The sequence below is a fragment of the Vidua macroura genome, chromosome 8 (genome assembly GCF_024509145.1).
Source record: "Vidua macroura isolate BioBank_ID:100142 chromosome 8, ASM2450914v1, whole genome shotgun sequence".
NCBI classification, from domain to species: Eukaryota; Metazoa; Chordata; class Aves; order Passeriformes; family Viduidae; genus Vidua; species Vidua macroura.
Genome location: NC_071578.1, coordinates 25,336,497 through 25,358,509, shown reverse-complemented (window position 1 = coordinate 25,358,509; position 22,013 = coordinate 25,336,497). Strand labels below are relative to the sequence as shown.

The following is a 22,013-nucleotide window of genomic DNA, read 5'->3' as shown; positions in this document are numbered from 1 at the left end:
AGGGATTGCACATTTTAGCTGCGAGTAAAGAGTTCTATTCTCTTCTTGAAAAAAATATGAGATCAACTGTTCTTTATTCTTATGAGGAGAATATTTATTCACTTAGCTTCACTACCTAAAAAAATTCAATACATTCAGTGTATCCTTCAGGAAGATGGATAGACACAGAAGCAGTCCTGGGTTATCAGAATATTTTCTATTCAACATCTTAAACCACAAGGTAAACTTAAAATAGAGAAGGGGGGAAAAAATCAATCTCACTGCAGTTTTCCTGAATCACACAAGAGTTTTGTTGTAAGTTTGGGCTTGTTTTTTAATGTTGAAACATTTCTAGTAAAAAGATGAAAGGGTCTAAGAAAAACAAACAAACAGCACCCACACACACACCAAAAACTAAAATTCAGGTAGAGTTTGTGTTCTTAATGGAAAGCAACAATGCCAACTAAGAAAATCCTACTTTTTTAACTGAAAAGGAGATTTAAGTCAAAGAAGGGATAACAAAAGCTTAACACAGGCACTTGATTCTGAATTCACCAATTTTTTTCACACAATTTTCCTTTTCACAGAAAGAGGAGATTTAACTTATATTTATTAAATTAGTGCATAGATGTGCAGGTATATTGCCCGACCCCCTCAAGGTGTGTGTGACAAGAAACAATCCTTGCTGGTATGACACAGAAAAGAACAGTCATCTTTTTGTCAAGTATGACTACACAGTGTGTGTTTGTATTTAAAATGAACAACAATTGAACTTTTTACATTTACTCCACTGGAAGAATACAGCAAGCAGTTTGCCTGCTTCTCCCCAGGAATCCAATCCTGCACATCAGAGCTGGGAGTGAAGAGCTGTAATACCTACAAACACCATCTTCTGCCTGACAGTTGAGAGAGATTGTACTCTGTGCTGACCCTTTCAGCTCTGCCAAAATAATTAGGAAGTGACAATCCAGTACAGAGTTGCAAATTGTTGAGAAATATCAAGCTGCCGAAACAAATCACACTGGCAATTCAACAGGCAGCAGTAATCCTGTCCAGCCTTTACTCCAATGGAGAATTTGAACATGCTAAATGATCTTATCTATCCTCTGGCAGTTGAGAATTTACCACAAACTTGTTTCTGTCTATGTGTATGTCACCATGTTTGACAGCTTTACTATGAGCAGCTCTAAATAATATTTAATATTAGCCATGGTTAAGTTTTAATGTTTCAGTCCAAGGCAGATGAAAGGAGATTAGGTCATCATTTAGCTTTTGCTGCAGAAAGATTTTTAAAATATACTGAGGAAATGGCAAAACAGAGCAGTGGGGTTTTTTACAGAGGAAAACTGGACTTCTGGCTGCCACAGCTCTTAGGGTCTTTCTGGAGAGTCTTACAGGTTGCAGGGCAGCTGAATGACCACCCTCCTCCTGCTCAGGGCAAAACCCACAAGGTGTATGTGTTACAACAGCCCTTTCTGAAGCAAATACTGCCTGGGATTCTCTCAGTGCTTCAGGCTGGCAGGAAGTGTCTTTGGCAGCCCTGAAAGTTGCAGCCAGCTGGCTGCACTACAGCTGCAGTAAACCTCCTGAGCCCACTCAGCAACCACCTGGGCCAGGAAAGACATTCAGGCCACCTAAAACACAGCTGAGAGCCCTTAGGGACTCCCTGCTCTGAGGAAGGAAATCTGGAAACCCCAGGGTCCCCGGCTGCAGCACAGGCTGCTCTCAGCAAGGTTGGCACAGCCAGCTGAGTTCAGAAATCAGATGTCTCTCCAGACTCACCTGACAGGTGCCAACAGAGCTCTGATTAAAGGCAGAAATATGTCCAACTCCTTCCCAGCCTTTTTCTGAGAAAATTCTCTCACTTGCATCAGAAAAGAAAGTGTTTGCAGAGGCATTGTTTTTTTCTCTACTACCAGTGTCTCAAAAGGAACACAGGCTTTGCATTGCTTCACTGTGCATGTATTTGCACAGAGACAAATGTATGAAATGCATTATGCAGAAGCTATGAGATTTCTGCCATGGGTGTGTCCAGGACATGCTATTCACACATCTCATACAACGGTAACCACTTACTCTGATCACAAAGACCCTGTGTTCCATAAGCTGGAAAGCAAAGGACTGTTCCTGGTTGGGAGATCTGACATTTACTGCACATGCTGGAACAGACTCTGCTCGAGTAATTTGCCACAGATCCAGTGACTATCTACTTAAAGTTTCTCTCTGGACCTTAGAGACTCTTCACAGCTTGAATTCTTAACATGTAAGCTACACTTATTAGTGACTCAAATTTTCTCATTTACCCATGGAAAACACCCGAGCTTTGCTAGTTTTTACCAGCAATCCAGACTGAAGACAGTGGCTTCAGAAGTGCAATCATTACTGATGTCACTGAGGAAGATGTTTTCCTTTAAATTTAATATCAGAAGAAAATAATAATATCAGAAAACCAGAAGACCCAGTTCCCAACCAAAACTAACAGCTTCCTGATTTACAACATTGTTCAAGACACAATGGCATAGGAAAAAAAAAAGAATTGCTGAATTGTGGTCACCCAAAAGGAAATAAAATTAATTATTGCAATTGCCATTGAAATAACCCAACTAAGGCACTTTCAGAATGAATTGGGTGCCGAACCCAGCAAGAAGCTGTTGTCATATTCCTAGATTCTAAATATGCTGTCTTTGGGAAAGAGTTCAATGTTTTCTTGGCACAGCAAAGCACAGAGCTGAACTTACAGCTTATTTGCACTTGGAGATAACAGTCCCACTCTAGTGCTTGACGTTTACTTGGAGACAAGAGTTTTTTCAGATCAAGACAGAATGCTCACTGCTCTATCCTAAGAAGCCCAGAGTACTCCAAATGGCAATGGTGACAGTTCACTGTATTCCTAAACTCTGCATCTGGCAGCAGTTTTCTGAAGAATCAGGTCCACAGCACTTGGGGGCACAGTAAAGCATTCAGGCATGTGTTGAAAGCTTATCCAAGCTCAATAGAAAGTGTATTCTTTCTACTGAGCATAAGGTTAATTAGATATTTCCTGAACAGAAGCACTAATTGTTCTGTTCTCTGAACCTATCTTCTTTGATGAGACACGTTTCATCTTCCAGGGAATTTTTAAGAAGCAATCTAGCTCTGCTGTCAGCTGCGCTTATATTATTAAATTTGGCAGGTATCTGATGTTGTCATAAGGACAGTGTTTTACTATTAATATTCTCTTGCTTTATGTAGACCACATGAAGACTGAACTAAGAGATCTCTTTTATTTCTAAATGTAGCTGAAGGATACTCATCCCTGGCTGGATGACACTCACATCTTCAATTTGCCTTAGCTCTGCACATTATTCAGACTCTTAATGACAGCTACTGATAACCATAGAAAATTATGCCTATGAGCTCATAGCCTTTCTGAATTAGCAAAAAGATTAATGATAGTAATTGGCTCTCTTATTTGTCCTTTGCAATAGGTGCATAAAAGAATAGCTGTCCTTAAACTGCAAAAATAGAGTAGTTGACGTTTATATTCTAGCATCATAAATTAAAGGCAATCCTGCTTAGAAACACCAAGAAAAGCAATACTTTTGGAATAGTGTTAGAAAAGGAAATAGGGATCATCATTCTCTTTGATATGTAAGATATCATTTATCTAGTGCAGATAGCCCTAACCTCCTATGATAGGTCAAGAGGAATAAAAGCATCTTAAAAGGAGGTTTTGTGACATAATATGGTTAGAAATTAAACATGCCAGCAGAAAGGAGACAGTTTCAATTTCCTAAGTCAAACTGCTTCAAGAGGATGAAGCATTAGCAGAGACTGGACTTTCCATACCTCAGTCTGGAGACCTCTTTAAACATGGTCTGGTCATCATCACAGAAGGATGATTACCAGTGCATTAAATATTTTAGATCTGTTGAAGTGAGCTTGCCTACAGACCTACATCAAATTCCACACCCTTTTCTTCATTCTATCAATTACTTCTATCATACACCAGGAGATTAATTCATTCATCTTTTTCCCTGTACCTTAGTTGTATTCCTTCCTTCTAGTTGGATGTGGATGTCAGAAACACAATTTTCTTTCCCTGTCTAGATACCACGCACAATGTACAAGATCTGATCTTTCAAGAGCAAGTAACAGATAAGTTGCTTTTCTGAGTTGCAAAGGAGTGGTGTTAAAGTACCAGGAATCAATCCTGCATTTGGAACTCTGCTGCTGGAACTCTATGTCAGATCAAGTCGCTCCTGGCAGATCTCAGATTATAGATCTAATTGAAGAGTCTATGCTGAAAGTGGAATTAGACTCTGTTGTTGGATTAATACAGGAAATTATGGGGAACACTTGATAAAGGGCATTTAAAGAAACAATCACTGCATCATATCTGGTTTGCAAACTATTTCTTTAAGTCAGGAGTTCCTTTCTACTGGATCTTGTTTTGAAAACTGTGGTTAATTTATTTAAATTTTTGCAAATTCTGTCTTCAAATGCTTGAGTTAAGAGAAACCATTGGGAAAGAAAGGGTTTCTACTTCCTTGACAGAACAAATATGTTGGCAACTTTAGGAAGAGAGATAAAGAAATCCTGGCCAAAATATTTGAAATTCAAAGTAGAAACTGAACCATAATCTCATCCCACTTCCATCAGTGTTCCTACTAGGCACACAGCTGGATGGAGGGCACCTGCTCATGTCCTGGGAAACTGTGTAAACATAGATGACTGTGACATTACCTTTCCATCAATATGAATATGTGCAGAATTTGGGGCCATTCCTTTTAATTGTATCAACAACAGAACAACTAGTTTTCCTTAATAGAAAGCTATGAATACTGGCCACTTAAAGTCTCAGAAGTTGCTCACTGCTCTTTGAAAAAGTCTCTTTGGAACAGAACTGTAACAGTGAGCTTGTGGACATTTTCCCCATCGTGTCCTGTGAGTCAGCCACATAGACATAAGTGAACACTGTCAGCCTTTGTTCAAGAGGGCTTTACTTTCCAGAGAGCAGAGGAAAGAGTATTTAATTAGTTGCTCTGCTCATTATTCATACATTAATAAAGCAGAAAGGTATACTTTCATTACTCATTGACATCAAATTTCAAAGGCCCCATTCTCTCCTGTGAATTCAAATTAATTGTGTAAAGGTAAATCAGCAACTCTATGCAGCCTCCTCTGCAGGAACTGCCCTGGCTTTGTTCTCCACAACCACCCCAAATCCCAGGCCCACAGCCTGCAGAGTGACAAGAAATTTGCTATTTGCAATCAAACCACATAAACGGAACACTAAGTTCTCAGCATTCCTCCCATCACAAAGGGACAATGGGAAAAGTCAATCCCCGTTTTCCATACCTTAAATCACTGCACCAGGAAAGGAAGAGACGCAGCGAGCTGTCAGCAGGGGAGAGGAGTGTGGATGGAAGTTACTGGATCCTCAGAATCAGATTTTCTACAGGCTTTCTCCATGGAAACTCTGCCTCACCAATCGTGTGCAGTCCCAGCATGCACATCCCAGCCTCAGAGGACTGTCATGGCTTCTCTGCACACTGAACCCATTATAGTTCGCGTTCTCATTTTTAAACCAGTTTTTGTCTTTATCAAGTAATATGAAAAAGGTGCACAGAGGTGTTTCCTTTTTAGTTCTGAAATTGCTATTTTTAACTAGAAAATGTGAAAAAATATTATTTCCAACAAACATTAAAATATTGTAACTGAGCTCATAAAAAGTTCATTGTGAAGTCAAGAAAAGTCAAGCAAATTAACTACTCCCAGCAAAGCCAACTGGACTTTTCCCATATTTTGAGTAGGGGAAGGATCCACCCCTTATTGTTTTGAAGGAAGTAGTGACACAGTTTTGAAGTCCATTATGTGAACAAACTCATCCAAAATACACAGAATACGTTCAAGCAAACTAACTTAAAATGAGATCTTTCCCAATTGTACATTTTTTTCCCCAGGATGATTCATCCAGCACAGCTGACTGAACAATTCTGTTAATGTGTGAGCTGAATATCCAGTTTGATTGTTCTGGCACTTCTGAATGAGACCTGTAATTTTTTCTCATCGCTCACCCAGCTGTTCTGCTGAACACCATGTAGCTATCTGTATATTCCAGAATGAAAAATTACAGCTCTGGATGTTAAAGCTTATTAATAAGCATGCACTGAAGGTGACAAGAATTGTTAATCTATTTGAAAACACTATAAAAAACCCCCTAAATTTCTCAATGCAAACCTTCAGTTCCTCCTGAATTTTTTCTTCCTCCAGTTTGGCTGCTTTCCGATCCTCCATTTCTATTTTCCATTTTTCTGCCACTATTCTGGCTTTTTCTTGAGCCATAGCATCACGGAATTTCTTTGTTATTTCAGCTTCCTTTTGTCGCCTTCAGAAAAGGATGTGAAAATAAAAATTTAATGCACTAATTTTCTCAAATTGAGGATCAATACTTACTCACTGGTTGCAATAAATAATTAGCATAAGACCTAATGGAAAGATGCAAGCAAAGAATTAAAATCTATTTAAAAGAGACCGACCACAAATCATATTTGAAGAAACCATCCAGAGAGCAGAAAATTTACAATTTTTGATGAATTACTAATTAAAATAGCACTTCTAAGTTAGACAAGTACTTCTTGGACGTCTTTAAGTCATACCTTATATTTTTTCTGTTAGTCTAGCAAAATGTGGTTGGAATTTATTGTCTTTCAAATACTAGTACAAATGTCTCCCAAATTCTTCTGCTAGATTGTTTATTAGTACTGACAATGTAAAAGAAATTCAGAGCACAGGTTGAAGGTTTCAATCCCTGCTGAAATATGCAAGGACTCAAAGCAAGAATGATTTCATATGAAAGAGGATAACATAGAATAACCAGATATTAAAGAGTCACCTTTCAGTGCTGCACTACAAAAGAAAGTGTGTGAGGCAGGTGGCCTAATTCCTAATAATATCAAGCATCAATGCACTTTTGAATCTCCCCCAAAAGTGGAAAAGGCCCTGCTAGAAACATCCGCATGGGACTTTGTATAATGAGTTTTTGAACTGCTGGAATAAAAATTAATACAAGCAAATTACAAATAAAACCAATTTCAAAAAGGATTTTATGTACTAAACCCCCATTGTGGGCTCAGAACTGTGATATAACAAACATATCTAATTTAATCATCTCAAAACCAGACTGATTAATTTTTCTTTATTTGCAGGCTGGTCAATGGTTTTGCTAAATTCCCAGGTGAGAAAAAAGTTGGCACCACTTTTTTTGCAAATAGGGTTTTTGGCTTTCAATATTCAATAAAAACAAAACGACATTTTTAACACGCTGAAAACCTGACAAAACAAGTGAAAGCGAATGTTCACAAAACATACTTAACAGTTTTGCCCACCATTACTTCCCACATTTCTACAAGGTCATGCCTCCCATTATGCCAAATGGCCCCTGAACTCAGATTCTTAAATCCTCACCATAGCTCTTCTGCCTCCTTCTGTGCCTGCTGCCTGGCCCGCTCTGCTATGAGCTCCTCCGAGATCTGCTCGTAGGGTTTGTCTCCCGGGGCTTCTCCCATCACCCAGACCCAGACCTCACCGTCCTTGCCCCGCAGCCACTGCACGCGTTTGCCGTTACCTGCAACAGCCACCGAGAACACACCAAAATGTAAACACTGCCTCAAATCCTGCATAAACAGATATGAAGGGATAGGAAGTCTGCAATTTAGAAAACATTAAGCTTGCAATTTACAACTCAGAAGAAAACATTGCTCAGAGGTCCAAAGAAATCTTCAGATTTCACCAAATCTGGTCAAACACTGGGGGGAAAAAAATGAAAATGTTTTCATGCTGCAGATTACCCAATCTTTAAAGACTCACTGTCCCACAAAAATAAAAATTATTAATTCAAGCATGCATTTCCCAGAATTCCAGTATTATAATCCCTTTTTAATGGCTATATTTGCTCACTTCACTCAACAAGGGATGAATGCAGAGCATGGAAAAAGAGATGGGGCAAAATCAATGACCATTGATATTATGTGACTAAAAATGCTTTGTGCACAAAGAATGTCCAGTGTTGAACAGGCAGAGAAACTTCATGGGAACACCTTCAGGGAATCCAGGAATTTCCTGCCCCCACTGTGTGAAGCAGGAGTTTCAGGGAGTCTGCATACTCAGAACACACCACTCAGTGCTGCAGAGCCTATTTTGCTCACATAGGCAATTGAAAGGGATTAAATTTCTGGTTCAGTTTTCATGACACAAACTACACAAAAATCTATGGTTACTGTGTTGACAGAGTGATTTTAAGAACACCACAAAAGGCCTGAGAGCTCTTTACAAAACAGACTACATTTAGTGAGCCATCAAGTACAAGAACCAACCATAGGACTACAAGGGGCACTAGATTAGATCCTAACTGAACACATTTTAATAGTTATTTACGTTACCTGACTTAGTGTGATTTGGTCTTTTCCTTCTGCTTTTATAAATACAACTGTCAAATATTATAAGCATTTTAGAGGTTCGTAATAAGGAATTTGTAGAAACACCTCTTATGCATCAATTTTTATATTTTATTTCTTGCAAGTTTCTTGAAACTGTCGTCCACAAAAGGAGATTCTGCCACAAAGACCATTGCCAAATGAACAGTGGATTTATTTCAAAGAATTCAGACTACAAAGCCATAAAGGGTCAGCAGTTTGCATCATTCCCTGTACATTACAGTCCCCTAGATTTCATCCTCTCACCCAAACATGGATACGAGAAAATCGTGCACCACAACATATCTTCTAAAAGGAATCTTGTCTCATTTGGAAATAAAGAAATGGACAGAGCACCATTTTCCTAAGTAGTTTTTCTCCAGTGTTCCCATAAGAATTAAAAGAAACCTGCCTTTGAACAGGCACTTTTCCTCCATCTCTCTCTACCAGCATCAGCTTAGCTACTCTCACCTAAATCTACCACTTGTTCTGTGTGAGGACATATCCATTTAACTGGATTAAGTTTCCCAATGCACAATCAATAAAGTGTTTCTGACATCACGGGCTGAAGGCAGAAAACTGCAGGAGGCAGTGGAGTGGGGCTGTTGACAGCAGCAGTGTCAGCACCAGCCCACACTCACAAGTGTTGACAATCCAGACTGAAGGCAATGAACGGATCAGATCTCATCATGAAAGCTGATATTCTATATCAAATTTGAAAATGTAATTTATACGAATCCCCAGTGTTGGCCTAACGGTACTAACTTCAAAGAGGGGTGGAAATTTAAGCTAATAGTGTTTTCCTTCAATAACTCTCAAAAGCATTTGCTCCTTCACAGTCTATCAGATTATGTCTCAGGTTATAAATGTGAATGTATTTCATTGTGGTTCTTATTCTGTACATTGTGTTCCTGTCAACACAACATTTATTTTGAACTTGTATTTTTTGGATACAGCATTAGAATACCATCTGCTGAGACCTGACTGGCCATATCACTACTTGCCTGCAAGGTTTTCTCCTACTGCATTTCCTGGTAAAGTATCTTGAGAAGTATGGAATGATTACTCCCAGGAGTACTAATTCCATAAAACCAAAGGCAGTTTTTGTTTTAAAAGCACAGCATGTCTTCTTTCTTGTGAGGAATCTGAATATCCTAGTTGCTCTCCTTTATTTAGTACTTTAAAGAAAAGATTGCAAATAACACACCCTGTATTAATTGATCTGTACCATAACAGGTAGATACAAAATACTACTCCAGCTCTGAGACAATTTCACTATTTCTGTTCATTTATGACCTTATCAGAGGGAACCAGGAAGGAAAAAAAAATATATAATTTTTCAGGTAAACAGAAAAATTTCGTCTTTGCTTCTCTCAAGGTTTTCTGTGCCAAAGGTTTATTAATGTGTTTCTCAGAGGCACAACTTACCCATTGCAACCCAGCCCAATAAAACAAATAGCTGATTTGTAGACTTGTCTTGAGAAATTGTTCTTTCCTCTTTTAAAACAATGGATTTTTTTTATAAAGTTCTAGCCAGTAGATGTATGAACTCCTTTGAAACCATCAGTATTGTTGGTTCAGCACTACACACAGTACAGAACTCTACTGTATATGCATAAAGTGCATGTTCAAATATAGTCAAAGCTGAAAGATTTGTGTATTAAACAATCTGGCAATTTTAACTTTCAGCATTAAACAGATAGACCCACATATTTTTATAATTTTAAAATAATTCAGCTTGAGCATAGATGCCTTAATTCAGATTTCTCTCTAGAAGAAGGCTTTTTCACATCCAACTACTGAATTTACTTCAAGAAATGACTCCCATGCAAACCTTCCCTTAAACCTCTGCTCCCATAAAGCTGCAGCTGGGCTTTACTGTACAATCTGATCATAAAACTCAGTAGTTTCTTAGCACAAAATAACATCAAAAATGAGCATGCAGGAAAAAAAAAAAAAAAGAGCACCTCAGAGAAATCTGGCACTGTGAAAGCAGAATTTCTGCCATACAAAAAGTCTCTGCAGCCTTCAGAACCATATTCACAGTGAGAGGGTCAGTTCTTCTAGGCTAATGATATTTTAAACTACAGAACCTATGGCAAGATGAAGAAAGTCCAGAATATTATTTTCCCTAATACCTGTAGGAAACTAGTGTTGTCTGCTTTGCAAGCAGAGAATTACCACTATTTATGGCTGATTATAACGAAATAATTTCTGCTTTAAAATGTCTCTCAAGTATTAAATTTTTTCTGCAAAATAAGATGTTTTGTTAATACACTTTATTTCCAAATCAAAGAGAAATACACAAAAAAGAAAACTTCAACTAAATATAAAAGGAAGAGATAAGTCCTGACTAAACAAATTTGAAACGTAGATGAGAAGGAGGCAAGAGAGCCTAATGCTTCCTGCTCAGCAGCAGGCTTCTGAGCCCAGTCACAAAGCCTAAAGCAGTCAAGAAACAAAAATTAAACCTCTTGAGCCCTGGTCTTGTGCCTTGACACAAAAGTACTTTTTTCTTCTTGGAGAGACTGTGGCATGCTGAAAATAATAACCGTTAGGAAGCAGTGGACATCAACATTAGTCTGGTTTGGCGAGTAGAAATGGAAGTATTTTAGAAACAAGCACTGCTTTATCAGGAAAACTTACTGAATAATTTACTAGGTCTTCACCATCCCTACTCTGCCACCATTTTTCACCTAAAACAACTTTGTAGCACCAGAAGAAGACAACAAACTTTTGAAGTTCTTTTCACCTGAAGTTCATGAATCAGTATCTCACATGGAGCTCCTCTAAATCTACACCCACACTGCTTTGAGACCAGTAAACTGGCTTCTGGCTCCTTACTCCAGACAAATGCCAGGTCAGAAAATGCAAAATCAGGTCTCTCAAATTTGCAGCACAAAGGGATCACAGCAAAAACTTTTTTGGAGACCTAAAGCCAGAACCAACTGCAACTCAAGTTTGTACATATAAACACACAGAATCAAAAATAAGACCAAATCATGTTTTCTATTTGTCTGTCTATTCTGTCTGCACAGCCAATTCCATACCAGCAATGAAAGTGTAAAACAATGCCTGGAGAGCAATCAGAAACTCGAGCTCTCACCTACAAGAATTCCAAGGCTCTGCCAGCAGCATTCCTGATCCCACCCTCAGAGTGCTGGAGTGCTACCACGAGCTGAGCCATGGGGCACCACAGGCTGCTCTGGCCTCTGAGCTGCCCCAGGGCCAGCGAAGCATTGTCACCTTGTCACTGCCATGGCCAAATGTTGCCAAGGAACACCAACACTGCCTGGATGCCTGGAGACAGAGAGAAGCACCAGCACGGGGAATCCCAGCTCAGGCCACACTGGGTTCCAATCCTATCAGCTCAGACCTCCACGTTGTGTCTGAGGCTGGGAGCAAACAGAGACACGCCGAGGAGACCAGAGCCCCACACTGCCTCTGCCAGCTGGAACAGAGGACATGAGCCACTCACTGGGTTTAGGAGTTCTATGGGTTCTTGGCCTCTTTTTTTATCTCCAAATAAAAGTGCTTTGGAATTAATGGTAATTAGAGCAAATAGAACACTGCTGAAGTCGGCATCCTTTCTCCAAGCTTGGTCACCATTGCTTTAACAGTTAGAGAATCCCCAGCAGCCCCTTTTGTGATCCATCCCCAGTGTTTACATGGGAGCTATTCCAAGGAGCTAGAGGCCTGATTTGGTGTCGGGATTCCCAGCTGTGCCATCACCCAGCCTGCCTGCTTAGTCCAGCAAAAGGACAGACAGCACCAAGCACCCTCCTGCCTTTCTGCGGTAGGGAATACCACAGGGTGTAAATTCAGAAAATTATGTGATCACTGATTTATAATCTCAGAACCACAGGACAGCATTCAAATTCTGCTAAATGTTGTACTAAAGAATCTGCTATTTCCATGAACAGCCTTGTTTCTCTGGGCTTCCCACCATAATTCTCCTGCTTGGAAGCTACAAAACTCTGCAGTAGCAATTGACTGTCCTTCCTCACCCGCTGGGAAGCTTTGCAGTCACACAAGTATCCTTTGACTCTCTACAGAAAACATCTCTATTCTTTTCTCTCTCTGGGCTAGAAATAAACTCCTGAAATTTATTATGCATTTGAAATAGGCTGCATGTGCATTAAAAGCTGATCTGCCTGATCTACTTTTGCCATGGAGAGCTAAACCATAGCTCGTGGAGTTTGCTGTGTTTGTAGAGTTGTGGATTTTTTGTTCTTCTGCAATTCAGATATCTGGTATACTCTGGTCTAAGCACAATGTTCTTTATTTGAGATTTCTTGGCTTTCCAAGCAAATTATTTTTATGGCTTCTTTAAAGTAGAGGCTTGAGTTTTGTTAGTCTGCAGGGTAGATGAGGCTCCATTCAGTTTCATTTAGCTAGAGGACATGTGTTAGAAGCTCATTGATTAGGATGAAAATTAGGATGTGAGCTTTAGGCTGTTCTCAATTCCTTGAGCTTCGCCAACATAAGTATTGAATTATCTTTTTTTTTTTTTTTTACAAACACACAAACAGAATTTCACTTCTTTCTAAGGAGAAAACCTAGGAAATTACTGTGAATGTTTTCAAGAGACTATTCAAAGGACAGAATGCACTTCTCAAAACAATAACTGCTGTAAATCCATTAAAATATACAGAGAAGAACTAGATGGTTCTGAGGAAAGTAATGAAAATAACATCATCCCACAATAAACTGAAGAGCTACAATTAATTTTTGCTCTGCCCCTGCTAATAGTCATGGGAGCATAGAATCCCTCTCTTCCCAAAATACCTTCAAAAAACCCCCTCATTTCAATTCTTAGAAGAATGGGGGAAACATCTGCCCCTAACATTTCAATTTACACACCTTTGAATTTCAATGCTGTGTTATGTGCCTTTCTATTGAGGGGAGGATTTGCAAAGGCAGAAGGAAATTCAGCTGATTACATTAATATATCAATAAGGGTTGCAGGATTTCAGCACTGCTGAAAAATCAGCCTTTTATGGCTCTCCAGCTGCTTCCTGATCATATAACAAACTCAATCTTCTGTTTATGGAATTACAGCCTGTTACCATGGAAATAATTATGCTGCAATAAACCCCTGCAGGATCAAATAAAGGAAGAGTGACTGAAGAGAGCAAATATTAAGGGAGGAAACAGTTACTCACGTAGGACTCTGGTAATTGACAAACGTAGCAGGGATAACTGTACACAACACTCAAAGGTAAGTGGGTTTACATTAGGACATGGTATGTATATATGCAACATACACACAGGGGTTTGCATGTTAGAAACCAAAAAGAAGAGAAAAGAAACACAGAAATAAAATACCATTTAAGCTGCATCTACCCAGTATGTTGCAAACAATTTTGTGGCTCCCTGGCCAAGGCACACTGTTACATATAACAATTTTGTAATTGGCCCAATTTCAATCAGGAGATAACACTCAAAACTCTTTCTTAAAGACATTCTTCTAACTCCTTGTACAATCTAGAGGCAGCCTCTTGTCTGTCCACTTTAGTGGCTGACCCTCTCACCGTAAACAGCATAAAAATATAGGTAAGCATCAGAGGAAAATTGAAGGTTTAAAAATAATTCCCATTAGTATTGCTCATCTGAGATTTTTTTTCTTCATTAAAAAATTTCAAGAACACAGCACCATATTTTCTGATTCTTCATCCAAACTGAATCTTGTAAAGTGTAAAAGCTATATAGAGGGCTCGGTTTCTCTCACCGACCTATCAAAGCTTCCAGGTTTTCCCTTTGAGAATAAAATAAAACCAAGTCTGCATGGCTGCTTCAGGGTCTGCTGGAAACTCAAAACAGGAGGATAAGGGTTCTGTGTCACAGAATGAACAGGGAGCTATGGATCATTTTCTGCACCAGGCTCTCCTGATTAATGCAGCATGCCTGGTTTACACTGACTCTTTTTGTCAGGCACACAGGACCACGGAAGCAGGGAGAACTATACCCTACAGTGAGGCTTTTTAGCACCACAGCAAACAAGTGGACTCAAAGGTTATTGAACTGCCATCAGTGTCTGACTAAATCCACTGCTGACTTGAACACATTGAGTTTTCCTGTACCTTCCAAATCCTGTTCTCAAAACCTGGTTCCTTTGTCCTTGAATGTTTTAGTCATTTATGTAAAAAAATGGCAAAATCAGCAAGTAAATATTGAATTAACTTGGGCAAATCCCATTCTCCCCTTGGCCACAGTTCTGCCCTCTTTCCATATCAAGTATTCATGAGTTTGCAGACAGGCACAACCTCATATCGTTACTGAGGCACAGTATGTGGGAGAAAGTCCAACACTGCTGTGTGCAGACAGGCAAAGGAACACGACACTGCAGAGAAACACAGCAATGCCCTCTGTGCCAGAGGCTCCTCTAACCCAGCAGCCTCTCTCAGAGAGTGGCTGATGCCAGATGTCTCAGGAACAGGAGCACTGAGGATTGCATGTCTGCAGGAGAAGGCCCCAGGTAGGCAGCAATACTCTGCTGTCACTTTTCTGCAAAACAGAAAAATCAGCTGCAGGACAAGATACAAAACAAAAAAGCACAGGCTTATTGCTGATCATAGGAGGTGAGAGAAGTCCCTCTGGATTTGTTCCGTCTGGTGCACCTAGGTCATCCAGCAGCTGGAGGTCTCTTGATGGCCCCAGGTTCAGAGAAGTGAGTTCAGAAGCTGCTGTCTAACCCTACCTCAGCACTCAGCCACACCAGGCACAGGCCCTGAGCAGCTCAGTTCTGGCCCAAGGTACAAAGCATAACAAAGCTGCAGGATATCTCAAGCTGCTCCACATTGTAAGTGTTACATTAAAACTTATCCAATGACTTCAAATTAGGTGGCTCAGTACCCTAACAAAAATTATTTTAATGTTCTTGCTCCTGTTCTCTTGTTACTTTTCCATCCGTATCTGAATTGGAAACAAAGGACAGGACTGTACAGAATTCACAATCACGTAATGCCAGAAATTTCAGAAATACTGAGGTCTGATGTCCCTGGTTAGATCCATATCCAGTGATAAAGAGAAAGAAACGCTGAATACTGACAGGAACTTGTCTCCACAGGAGATAAAATCTTAGCTAAGTATTATCAGGGTCTGTAGAGGCCTGAGCATAAATAAGGAATACATTTCCAAGTTCAAAGTCAGAAAAAATGTCACTGCGTGTCCACCCACTGAAACACATGCTCACTCACTGGCCTTCCTCTGACACTGATGTTTTCTCCAGCCATCCACTTGGTATATTTGAGACACTTCCTTCCAAATAGCATCATCTATTCTCTAATGATCTTTCTAACACAAATGCCATTTAGATAGATAAATTATTTTCTATCCATGCTGTGATAAGTCAACCCTATTTTCTCCCAGCTTCTCTTGTTAAGGACAGGTAAATAAGAGCATTTACAAATAGCTCCCATCCAACCACCACGAGCTGCAGTTCACAATGAATAAATGGCAGAAATAACAGCAGCAGATCAGCATTGTTTCTCCTCCCACATGACTGTCCTTCAGCTACCTAATGCTCAATAGTTTTTGAGATCTCATTTTGGGAATGCTGGCAGTGCTGGATACTGCATCAGTGTCAAAAATGAAATTGGCAGGGTCCTCTGCTTCCTCCCAGCTCAGCTGTAGTGGCTAAAGGGCTCCTGCCTAATCACATAAATATGTTTCTGTGCAAATTACAAAGCTGCCTGTTAGTCAAATCCCAGAAAATCCCAAGGGATCTTGAAATTCTCTCAGTGATTTTAGCACAGTAGGAACAAGAAAACTATTTTATTACAATGAAGATATGTTCCTGAAACATCTGCCCAGGAGCAATTTGTAAGTGAATTGAAGATGGACCTCCAAGAATTCAGCTCACCTGTGATGCTATTCCAGCACCAGCCAGCAGTGATTATTCAATTAAAGTTACAAAAGATCTCTTTTACATTGAATAAGCTCAATAAATGCTGTCATTTTAGGAGGACCTACATGATGCGCAAATTCTGCTAATAATTTTAGGCAAGGTACAATTTATTCAATATCTTCTAAAGGAAATACTTAATTCTGAAGTCATGTTTATACATTGCTTCCCTTTAGACATCAATCTGTGTTTTTTAACTGGCAAAGAAATTAAAACCATTGAATAATCTGAACACATTTCATTCACCTCCAAAGTGAAATAATTCCTTCAACATTGACTCATTCTGATACTAATTTCAATTTTAACCTTTCCTCAAGACACATGGAACCAAACAATTTAAATACAGAAGCAGGCACTGTTTAGCATTTACTGCAGGTGACTAATATTATTTTCTTTATAAATTAAGAATAAGACTACACAGATGAGTACACTATTTAGCTTGCTAAACACTCTCAACAGCTTACATCTTATTTCATGGTTTGGACTTGTTTGTTTTCTAAACAGCAAATTTCATAGGACTGAATAGGACATTTATGGACAACCTGCACTCAGTGGCACTGCTTTAAAAAACAATGCAGATTTGGCACCTTTGCTAGTCAGTTTCCAAACAATTAAAAAATTATCATGTTAATGAGCATTCCCTAAGTCTGTTGATGATTTTAACTCTAGCACAAGGCCTTTCTGACCTGCATATGCCAATCTTTTTGCCCCCAGCTCTGCACTTGTGGTTTCCATAGTCAGCACACTTAAAGCACGAGAACACTTCATCCTTAAGTCACTGTAGGAAATCAAAATTGAACTCACAATCATTGCTTTGTTTTGAAAAATCCAAGCCTTTTGCTGTGCTGCTGGGTGCACACATCCCACTGTAGCTAAGCTCCTGAATCCATGGGGAATTGCAGCAGCTGGGATATAGAACTCTAGATCAAGCAGAAGGCACTTTTCAGAGCACTTTTATTTAGAGAAGTCTCCATTGTCATTAACAGCTTCTGTTCAATCTCACCATGTCCCATCCCAAAGAGATGGGAAGAAAAGTTTTCATATGTGGCTATTCAAACTTTGAGGAAAGCAGAAGGATTTGAAAGGCAGTGCTATAAAGATAATTACAGTTAAATTAGTGTAAAATTATTTTATACAAATGCTATGTTGTATTCCCAAACAACACACACGTTTTCAGAAACTCAGCACTACATTAGAGATATTGAAACCTCACATCTATGCCACCCTTTCAGGCTACAATGATATCTATAAACTCAGAATAACTCTTGGCCTAAAAAAAGTAGCACAAACATAAAATATGTCATGCAGCAGAGTCAAAAAAACACCCACAGATGAAAAATCTCAGATCCCTCAGTTTCAAGGGTATAAAGAACACATAATTGGGGTAGCTTTGCATTTCTTGGTAGCCACTAATTTAAAACAGGAATAAAACCACTCTACATTCTACACTGTGTAGCAGGGGAAAGAGGTCTGGAAATTCACTTATATATTAAAGGCAACTTAAAATCAAGCAGTTTCAAGGCCCAAAAAATTGTCTTCTAGGAAAAAAATATTTTAAGATAAAAAAATATTATTGGCATCTACTCTGACCCCTTGAGTCTACAGGCAAGACTATTGCACAGTAATTACTATTTTATAGCCATAATTTGCGGTTGGCTTTTTTATCTTTTCGGTTTTAAACAAGAAACCGTCTTCACTGAGAGACCATTTAACATCACATTGTGGAACTATGCAATAGAAATCAATTACAAGTACCTGTACAGTTAATGATCAGCACACCTGAAAGAAGTTATATTTTCTAACTCTGGTGAACATCAGTTCATGAAAGTAAAGAAATATTTCCAGCAGAACCAGATGCCTGACTTGCAAATCTGATTCCAACGGTTCTTCACTACAGTTCTAAAGAAAGTAGAAATTTCCAAACAGTGGGCAAAAGTCAAACCTAAGCAATACCTTTAATTGGCAATTTATGAAGGTAAAATGGAAATGGGTTTTTGTGAAATTTAACTCAATGACTACCTTTGTCAGAGCAAATATAATTTATAGGGTACTCAGCTGCTCTCCTTTCTCCAATTACTTATTAATCAGAAAATTACTTACCCAGAAAATGGTCTCCTGTAGTAGGAAGCTGAACAGGTTTAATGTATAATTTATATATGGAAATGTAGGTGTCAACACTGTGACAATTCATCAGATAAATATTTTTGCAGTTAGAGTTTTCTGTATCTGTCTCCCTCAAAGAATGAGCATGACACAGATTATCTCAATGATATGATGTTGTTTTGGTATGTGAAGCTGAACTGCATTTTTAATTTTTTCTCAGCTATGAATCAATCAAAATGAACAAGACTTTTGTGCTGTATGAGAGAAGCTGTTCTGATGCCATCCCTCTCAAGAGGGCCATTCACAGTTGAGAGCACTAACATGAAAAAACTAGAAATTAAACATCCACCTTGCCATCTGTGAGAGGTCATTTTCAATTCCTACTATGGCTGATTAGGGTGTTCTGGACATTCCCCCCTCGGTTTAAGGCTACTGTTGTAGCTTAGTCCAGTCATTCCATGCAGGTCTGTGCTTCAAGTGAGTCTTGGAAAATAGTTTTGCTTTGAAGCACTTTTCTAATAATAATAATCTTTGAATTGATAACTATCTAAGGGGCACTTTGTAAGGTTCAGAAGCTCTAGATATTTCAAGTCTGACAACTGAATCCAACAATGTCTCTGTATTGGGGTGTTTCTACCATGGGTGTGTTCAAATAAGCAACATTTGAAATGCTGACTGCAGTCCCATAACCATTACAGTGCTTTCTCAAAATCAGCTACCAGAAGTTATTAGAAACATTGAATACTCAAGCTTTAATAGATTTTAAGATATGATAAGATCTTTGGCAGGGAAATGAGTGGTTTACGTATCTCTGTGACATCTCCTTGTTGAGTGAGGAATCACTGTAGTTACGTTTCCAAGATGAAAATCTTTTCTATCTTATCTTACACCAGCCTAATGTCTTCATCCTATGAATGGGAGAAAGAGCTGGAAAGGCACTTACTCAGAGAAAAGAGCTAGGAATTAAGTATTTCTGTTTATTTGAAACCACTTGGACCCAAGGCCAGTCAGTTGGAAAAGACATTTGGAGAAGTTATTTTCTGATGTTTCTTCCATCATTGTCCTATTCACTTTTCAAGTCAACATACACATGCAGCATTCATAGCAGCCTCAGGGAGGAGCTCCATATTTTAACTACATATTGTATGCAAACACAATTCTGGTTTCTTCTCTTTGGTTTTGGTTGTTGGCTTGCCACACTATTATCCTATTCTCTAAACAATCTCTTGGAGACTATTTACTAATACAGTTGGAAATTTAGTCTCATATAGTATGGCTCTTTAGGTATTACATTTATTCACAAAGAGCCCTTTATAACAAGCTCAAATTCATAAAATTATTTCCTACTACAGCCAGATGGAAATATTTAATGCCAAGTCAAGAAACTGCAACAGCACAGGCTTTTGCCTGACCTAGAGTGAGGGGTAAGGATGTCAAGTGATTAAAAAAAAAAAAAAAAGCATTAAGAGTAGAGGAGAAACTTGGTCATAATACATCAGTTACCACTGACAGAACATCAGCAGTGACTCCTGACTGAAATAAGCACTTCAAAACAATTCCCCTTACTCCATCACTACAATAGTCCCAAAACAAAGGACCAGACTGGAGATACAAGGAGTAGGAACATGTTGCTTTTGCAGTCCCAGACTGTCATTTTGCCCATGAGGACAGCTGGCACTCAGCCTTGCAATCTCTTCCAGATGCCTGCTGCACCACAGCTGGTGGCAAGCCCACCATCCCCAGCTCTGAAGTATAGAAGGAGGTCAGAAATCTTACTCTGGTTGCGCCTTGCTGTCTTTCTCAGCACAGCCTCCTCCATTCGGGCTTTTTCTTCCCTTTCCCTCCAGCGCCTCAGCTGCTCTTCTCTCATCTTGTAGAATAAGATCTGCTTTTGCTCTTCGTTCAGCTCTGCCAGGAGCTCAGGGTCAATATACATATCACGCAAAATTTGCTGCAGCATGATGACTCCAAAAAAATAAAAATGATAAGGAAAAACAAAAGAGAGAGAGAAACTTGCTTCCAATTATACCCACTACAGTGACAAAAGCCCACTGATGGCACTCCAGAAAGCAAACTGCAGCAAAGGAGTGCTCCCACACCTGCCCGCCCAGGAGAGGTTTGATTCCTGCTCTGGCCCTTTTGGTGCAGGCATATTCTGCTCCTTGTCTTGACAGGGACAGAGTTCTTTTCTTATCTCATCCTCCAAATGTAGGGACAGGTGTCAAGTGAATGTAAGAAAAATGAACAGAAAAGGCTAGGGAAAAAACATATAATGAAAAGGCTGGGAGAAAAAAGTAAAAGTCACTTGAGTGCTCCTGACTGCAAGCCAGTAAAAATAAGGGATTCTTGATTGAACCCAGCAGCTTTGCTCCCTTGAGCAGAAGAAAATCCAACATAGAGAGTCTCAGAGTTTCAAGTCAAGCAGTTCCCTTCAGCAGCAATACACTCCCAAGGGTGTGAGCGTTGCCCAGGGTTTAAAGTGATGTCATGGTTAAAGGTATCACCTACACCAACAATATCCATGTCACTTTGGGAACTGATCTCTCCTGATAAGAGAGGAGTTTGCATATTATTTCTCAGTCTAGCCTGTTAACCAGTCTCAACAGAGTAAGGCATGTTAGAGGTCATAGTTGCCTGGTGTTGACAAATACTGTCATGCAGTAAATTGACTAATATGCTTCTAAAATTAAAAGCAGATGTTACAAAAGCCACAAGAATCTTGTTATCACTTTATAAATAAATCAATATGAATTAAACAAGATTAAGTTCTCAGCAATTCACACAGGCTATGCAAGCCCTGATGTTAATTCATTTTCCATGTGGTGACTGGAGAAAGTTACAATGCTGCTCTTCCAGGAGATTATAGCTCTTTACTATGTAACAGTTTTATCAAAATCAGCAAAAATAATATTTCAGCACTAGGGCCAACAGCCACTTAGTTATGTAAAAAACCCAAACCAAACCAAAGCCTAACACACTAAAACTCAAACCCTCTGGATTAGGGAGCCTATTTTCCCTGGGCAGGGGCTCAGCTCTTCTGGGGAGGGAGGGCACATTGTGGGAGGGGGCTGCAAACCAAAGTGTGGCCCAGAAGCACAACTAAACACAGATCACATCAGCAGGCTGAGCCACATCCCACTGCTTGATTATTACACAAGAAGGAAGAGAAAGAACAGGCCTATGTCTCCTCACGAGAAACCTGCTTTATAGATAAGGAGCTATCAAAGCCCTATTTAACTTCCATGACCTCATATTCAAAAACATCCTGCTAATGCACCTACACATCCTTCTTTTGAGGAATGTAAAATACTATTGCCCTAATTTAGGTGGAAAATCAAACTGATATAAACCAAAACTCCAGTGAAGACATTTTTATCACCTGGAAACAAAATGCCAAAGATGCTGGAATGATGCCTCCAGCTGAAACAGGATTTCAGAATCCATCATGTATGGGCTGTAATGAGTGTAGTCCACATGCTACTCTGCAATTCAGGATTGGTCTTATGTACAGATTTTGTCTGCCAAAACAAAATGCTTTTATTATTACTATTATTTTTTAAGAAATACAG

General features: G+C 39.3%; 1 protein-coding gene across 3 annotated transcripts in view; it reads right to left on the bottom strand.

Moving 5' to 3' along the window:
• SH2D4B (SH2 domain containing 4B) overlaps window positions 1-21,910 on the bottom strand; it is a 60,644-nt gene extending 38,734 nt beyond the window's left edge. For 2 of the 3 annotated variants that reach the window (XM_053984089.1, XM_053984091.1), the window contains exons 1-3: window positions 20,221-20,404; window positions 7,429-7,588; window positions 6,202-6,349 (exon numbers count right to left, since the gene is read on the bottom strand). In XM_053984089.1, coding sequence (XP_053840064.1) covers window positions 6,202-6,349; window positions 7,429-7,588; window positions 20,221-20,404 — 492 coding nt within the window. Of the gene's footprint in view, window positions 1-6,201; window positions 6,350-7,428; window positions 7,589-20,220; window positions 20,405-21,823 lie in introns of those variants that run through there. The other variant, XM_053984090.1, reaches the window with a different exon arrangement.
• Window positions 21,911-22,013: the final 103 nt, after the last annotated feature.